General features: G+C 34.5%; 1 protein-coding gene across 2 annotated transcripts in view; it reads left to right on the top strand.

The window, feature by feature from the left end:
* LOC106470440 (neuropeptides capa receptor-like) overlaps positions 1-5,181 on the top strand; it is an 80,113-nt gene extending 74,932 nt beyond the window's left edge. For both annotated transcript variants that reach the window (XM_013930998.2, XM_022399037.1), the window contains exon 4: positions 4,252-5,181. In XM_013930998.2, the coding sequence (XP_013786452.1) occupies positions 4,252-4,943 (692 nt within the window). In that variant the 3' untranslated portion in view covers positions 4,944-5,181. The remainder of the gene's footprint in view (positions 1-4,251) is intronic.
* The last annotated feature ends 1,770 nt before the right edge of the window (positions 5,182-6,951 follow it).

A 6,951-nucleotide genomic window follows, 5' to 3' on the forward strand; every position in this document is an offset into this window, starting at 1 on the left:
CTTCAAATACCTGTAGAATGATAGGTTTCTTTTTTGTGGGTGTAAAACACGTAAATACACCAGTTTGATTTTCGATACCTCACTAATATGAAGGCTTGGTTTGGTCTGATATTTCATTGGTGGTGGTGTCCAGGGTCACTGGTGAGGAGTGGAATTTTCCAAAACCACTCCATTTGGTCTTACCTGGACTACCTCCCCGATTAAATGTTTTGGGATCGTCTTTCTTTCCGATTCTGAGACTGGCTGGGAGGTATAAAATTGTCAACATAACTGCAAGCCTTTTTGCGTTGATTTATAATACGTCCCTAATTACACATGTCCACCAAAGCTGTTAACATAAAAGATAAACAAAAAAGACAGATTTGATACATGGATAATGTTTATTTGAATTTCTTCAGAAAAATGTACTTTCATAAAATCAACAAATCTATAGTATCTAACAGGTTTAAAATTCTCTGGACAGTTATTCAACCACTGTTTTTATGATAACATAGAAAAGTTTGCTAGTCTGGATGATAATTTTGAGCTCATATAAAGACCCATTATCTGTTCACACTGCGGTCAAATCTGAAATTAGATTTCTTAGTAGAAGAGTTTAATAATTCAATGAAAACTGATTTTGTTAACCCGCGTACATGTTGTATTATTTTGAAAAATCATATCTGCCGCTGCTGTTTGAATTACTACAATGGAATATTGGTTTACAGGGACTCAATATCAAAATTTGCAGAATAAACTTATTTATCACATTTTAATTCTGGTGATTATTTAGATATCCCGAAAATATTCTTGTTCGTATAGTCATTCTTTTCAAATGCCCTAGAACAGCATATAAAAGAGCCTCTGAAATCTAATGCTGGTAATTCTTCAAACACTACAGACATCTACATGTATGTGAGGCAGGTTCAAAGAACTTTTAAATAATATGTAGTTCCAACAATGAACAAGAATCAAAGAAACCTTAGCCATCAAGAAACTGAAACCAAAGCAAAATGTGCTAGTTTTAACAAACCAGTTACGTTTTGTGAGGTCGGCAAACAACAATAAAAATATACAGAAGTATTTAACGACCAAATTAAATTTTATATGATAAGTAGACAACAAGAGAATTATACTAGTGTTTAATGACATATACAAGTTTTATATAATCAGCAGGCTAGAACAAAATAAACAAGAAATAAAACAAACTTGTCTTATCATTCTAAAAATCTTCTTATGGTTACGTTTTACTCGGTCATATTTATAAATATCGTCTAAACAAAACCGATCTCAACTGTATAATGTACAGTATATAACTAGTACACACTTATATATGTGTGTGTGTCACATGATTTACCTAAGTTTAGACTAAATATAAGTTAATCAAATTGATAAACCTTACATTTAGCCTAAACATTTCTTTTAATTATTGTAATAATAAAATCTATAATTCAAACCTGTCAATAATGGTATTATACTTAGACTACCTTAATACATGGCCAGGTGGTTAGGGCGCTCGACTCGCAATTTGAGGGTCGCGGGTTCGAATCCCCGTCCCGCCCTTTTAGCCGTGGGGGCGTTATAATGTGACGGTCAATCCCACTATTTGTTGGTAAAAGAGTAGCCCAAGAGTTGGCGGTGGGTGGTGATGACTAGCTGCCTTCCCTCTAGTCTTACACTGCTAAATTAGGGACGGTTAGCGCAGATAGTCTTCGTGTAGCTTTGCACGAAATTCAAAAACAAACAAAACTTTAATACATCTGTTACTGTTAGAGTGTGAGTTGGCTCTGTGGTAGAGTTTTGGGTTTCAGAGTGGCAAGACGTGTTCCGTTTCGTGGGATGCCACAAAATAATATCCTCCTCATTTAGCTCGAAATTAAGGACGGTTGCAATTAGCCTTAGTAGTTTTGTCATACGTACAAATTAAACAAATACTTTACTGTTAACAGGTCCAACCATTTTAACAGGCTTGTTTTAGGTTTAAATCGATATATGAAGTACTAATCCAAAATTCTTTAAATATTTATAAGTCACCAAATTATTAAAGAAGTGTAAATATAAACTGTAAATACATAAGTAAGTTAAGAAAATTTATGAAAAAAATACACCGACAGAACTGATAGTTATTTACAAAGTACATAACTTATTCTGTATGTTCATACATGTATAATATACTAAAATTTGAAACATCGATAAAGAAACAACAAATGAAAAAACACGAAGAAAACAATAAAATGATTTATATTTCAAGGCAGCGCTCTGAATTAGATCAATAATTTCCAGAACAGCTTCTAACCACGCCGTACAACCGAACAGCTTCTAACCGCGCCGTACAACCGAAAAGTATTAACATTTTTTTTCTTCTTCAAAACAACACCGTATGGATATGTTTGGAAAAAAAAAGCATAATAAATATAAACAGTTTTACCTTTATGTTTTCATGATTTTTCTAGATTCAGTTGGGTATATCATTAGCTCTAGATATGTTGCTATTACAGAAAAACCACAACTCTGAAAAAAAAAATACAGTTGATTAATTACATGGTAACATTCTTTCTGGATGTTATGAAACCTGTACTGCAGAAAATGTGTCCGCGTGTTTTATAATTACAGGCTGTTACAAATACACACTAAAACACTTTAGCAAGGCGATAAAACGTATTCGTCTTTTGAATATTTCAATATATTTTATAGGGTGTGTTGTTTTTTCTGCGACTTACGTTTGAAGATATACTAATGTAGTGGACTAAGAAATCAGGCCGTGAAATATGACTAGCTGTTTTTTATTTTATTTTATTTGTTTTTGAGAATTAACACTTTTAAATAAAACTTAAAATCTAGGATTATAAGTTACTGTGCTATTAAAATGATGTTCATCAATAAATATTTGAAACGAAAATAGGTATTTATAAATGTGACATTGTAACATATTTAATTCTTAAGCTACTGAAGCACGGGATTTTTTTAAAACCACGAATCAAAGTAAAAGATTGAAATTGATTAGTTTACGTCATACAATTCTCATTAGTTCACAGACAGATTGATGCAATTTCTTGCCACTACTGTTTTACTTAATATATATGATCTAAGTTGTTGTTTGTTTAATGCAAAGCTACAAACCCAGGATTGCTAGTCTGTAAACTTACCGCTGACCAAACGCAGTACAGATTGTCTAAACTAAGAAGATGTGAAAGTCTTTTAGTCCTCAAGATGTGATATACGTTGTTATGTGCATGGTATTGGCGATGCAAGGTTGTTTTTAGGCTCAACAGTTATATATATATATTTATGTCCTTATATTATTTTTATATTGCTTTATCAACATCTCGAATTCCATCCATTGAAATAAGTTGGTTTTGTAGATATGTTTGAAGAGTTTTATCAGTTTTATCTAATATTTCGGAAACGAACGAATGTATTGTTTTTAACGTATTCAAATGTTGTCCCCTGGTGAGCCAGCGTCAAGTTTCCGAATTTAAAATACTAAATCCGGGGTCTGATTCCTGGCGCTGGACAAAGCACATTTAGTCCATTTACTAAAACAGAAGCATTGTAACATATTTAATTCTTAAGCTACTGAAGCACGAGATTTTTTAAAACCACGAATCAAGGTAAAAGATTGAAATTGATTAGTTTAAGCTAATGTTCTTAGATAGACAATCTATCTGACCAAACCTGTGGTGCGTACAGAAACTCCAGTTACAAAGGTTCAATTCGCTCTTCCCTTAATAATCCTGTTAATGAAGTAAGGGTTAAGAAAAGAAATTAAGTTAGACATGTAGAGCTCCAGACCCCTGTCTAACTTCTGCCAGCTACATTGCCGTGAGCAAAGAATTCCATATACGACTCCAATGATGTTGATGAACACCAGATAAAACTAATATTCATCTTCAATTAATACTGAGTAACAGCATCAACGTGACGTCCGTGTTTTTATATTCTACGCACTTAATATTATGTATTTAAGAAACCTTCTTTTGAATTCTTGAACCTGCTATAAACGCTGCTTGCTTGTTTAAGAGCAAAGTCTGTGTCCTCCGCGTAGAATCAAACCCCGGATTTTAGAGTTGTAAGTCCGTAAACTTACCGCTATCACCCCGGGGAACATTCATAAACATCTCTATACTCTTGGCATATATTTTTATGCATTAAATTTCTTTAAAATGAAGACAAATTATCGATTTCCTTTGAGACATTTTTATCATTGTTAATAATCAATGTATGAAGAATTTTTACCAAATACTATTCTATAACTTCTTTATCTTCATGTAGGTTGTTTCTACTATTTTAATTCGACAATAAATCCGATATTGTACAGTGTAATGTCGAATCGATTTCGAGTGGCTTTTAGAGAAAAGCTATGTATTGGCCGATCAAATGCTTTGTGTTTTTGTTGCTGTTGCTGTCATAGTAGGCTGGAGGGAGGAGGAGTCCAGAAAACTGGTGCGTACCGAAACTCCAGTTACAAAGGTTCAGTTCGCTCTTCCCTTAATAATCCTGTAAATGAAGTAAGGGTTAAGAAAAAGAATCGAGTTATACGTGTAGAGCTCCAGACACCTGTCGAACTTCTTCCAGCTACATTGCCGTGGACAAAGAATTCCATATACGACTCCAATGAAATTGATGAACACCAGGAACTACAGGAAGCGCTCCAAACTACCTCACCTTCTGATCCACTATCCATCTGCCCAGGTGATGAAGAAACAGGTAGATTCTTAGAGGACTGCAAGAAAAAGATCTTTATTGCAAGCAGAGCATCAGTGGTCGCTGTTGGGGAGCAAGATACAGCTCTCTGGCCTAGGCTTTTGGACGAAGACAGAGGCTGTATCGACTGTTCAAGCTGTAATAAACTGCTAAAACCAAAGCCGAGTCATCCAGTTGTAAACACTTCTACAATAAACGAAACCAACACTGCTGTAGACTCTCCCAGTATACCAACAGTACTAACTGAATTTGGAGTCTAACTCATTGTATCTGAAATGGATGTGCTATATTATTTGAACACGTAAATTCCAAAATGCTGGTATGCTTATAAAACTTTATTGTTCCAGTATTTCCATTCAAATACTTTTATTCTTGTTGGCTTGAGAAACTTCATTATAGTGAGTGAAGTAAATGAACAATAATTAAAATATTTTAGTGTACCAAATAAACCTATTTCTGTATATAAATGAACAATCTGAAGTTGAGAAAAGCCTACTATTATTGACTGTCAATATAAAAGAAAAAATAAACTTTAATTGTTAGTGTTATAACTTTTTTCCTGGGTTATTAAGAAATTGCTTTAAAGAAAATCATTTTAAGTATTTGTGTTACAGAGATTGATACATATGTTATAAAACGCATTTATTACTATGAAGCTTGTATAAATATTCCATTTACTCTCAAGCATACTGGCTCAGTGATAAGCCTGAAGATTTAGAACACTAAAATTCGGGGTTCGAATCCTAAAGATAGACCATTTAATAATATTGTGCTTAACCAAAAAAAAATAACAAAAACAAAAGTATACATAAGCCTGTTTTTGTTTTGTTTTTAAATACAGAAGATAGCGAAGTGTGCTCTAATATAAACAACTTACCAAAAAACTTAAATACAGAAGATAGCGAAGTGTGCTCTAATAAAAACAACTTACCAAAGAAACTTAAACACAGAAGATAGCGAAGTGTGCTCTAATATAAACAACTTACCAAAGAAACTTAAACACAGAAGATAGCGAAGTGTGCTCTAATATAAACAACTTACCAGAGAAACTTAAATACAAAAGATAGCGAAGTGTGCTCCAATATAAACAACTTACCAAAGAAACTCGTTTAACACATCGTCTGCGAATTGATGAGACTGAATTTGGGGGAGTGAGTGGACTACAGAGTGATGTCACTTTCAGATATCCAAATTCAAGCTAAAACAAAAATAATGTACTCCGATGATAACGGGCTCTCTTAACCTCAAAACCAAACTTTATTGCCAACAAGTACTCACCTCTCAGTAATGTTCGGCCACGAAGATATGGAGTTTAGGGGGTTGGCCAGACTAGGTTCCTATTGCACAAAATGTGTTCATGATTGGTCGAATAAAAAGCGCTTATGAATATCAGATCGTGATAGGTCTAAACAGAGATAAAACCTTTTATTTGTGTATATTACCCAATGCCGTACCAGTGATGTTGTCCTGGTGTACTACTACTACTATTGTTATTGCCACTACTACTACCACTACTGTCTCTGCTGCTACTCATGCTGCTATGCTACAACTACTGCTACTGCGGCTACTGGTATGTCATATTTCACACACAAGACTAACTCCTGCAGCTGACTTGGCGAGTATTTGTTTGCGGGTCTGAGCAGAAACTATCACAACAAAGACAATCATGACTGGATATGCCGCATTACTGTTTTTGCACACATTGGTGGTTCACGCATTGTTTTATGTACATGCTTTCAAATAGTGTGACAAAAATGCGCAAAACTCATTTCTTTCGCACACTTTTCTTCTCAACGGGAAGTCCGTCATGACTACAACCACACCTACCACACTTTAGGAAGGTAGCGCACTTAGCCACCTTACAGCGGTAGATAATCTTCGTTGAGACATCTTCAGCTATCTGTATCGTAAGAATTCGCGAAAACCGCGGAATGAACGGCTTTATAGAGTTGAAAAACAGATCTGGTATTGCGCAACATGTGTGGCTTCTACTACCGTGTTTTGTGTTGGCTTTTAGATGGGGCTGTGAGTTGTATTCCCTGAAAACCTTTAAACTAGCGCGTGATTGGTCATGCGTGTGGCCATTTCAGAATCCAGAAAACTCAAGGATGTCAAACCCCTATTTAAGATTTGTTTTTACAAAAGAGAGTACGGGTAAGTTTTGTTTGGATATCAACCACCAAAATGTTTCTCTGACACGTAGACTGAGTGTGAAACGAAATAGTATTAATTGGTTATGAAAAACCAATATCCTAATTAAAGTAGCTA

Source organism: Limulus polyphemus, unplaced genomic scaffold, assembly GCF_000517525.1.
Source record: "Limulus polyphemus unplaced genomic scaffold, Limulus_polyphemus-2.1.2 Scaffold4005, whole genome shotgun sequence".
NCBI classification, from domain to species: domain Eukaryota; kingdom Metazoa; phylum Arthropoda; class Merostomata; order Xiphosura; family Limulidae; genus Limulus; species Limulus polyphemus.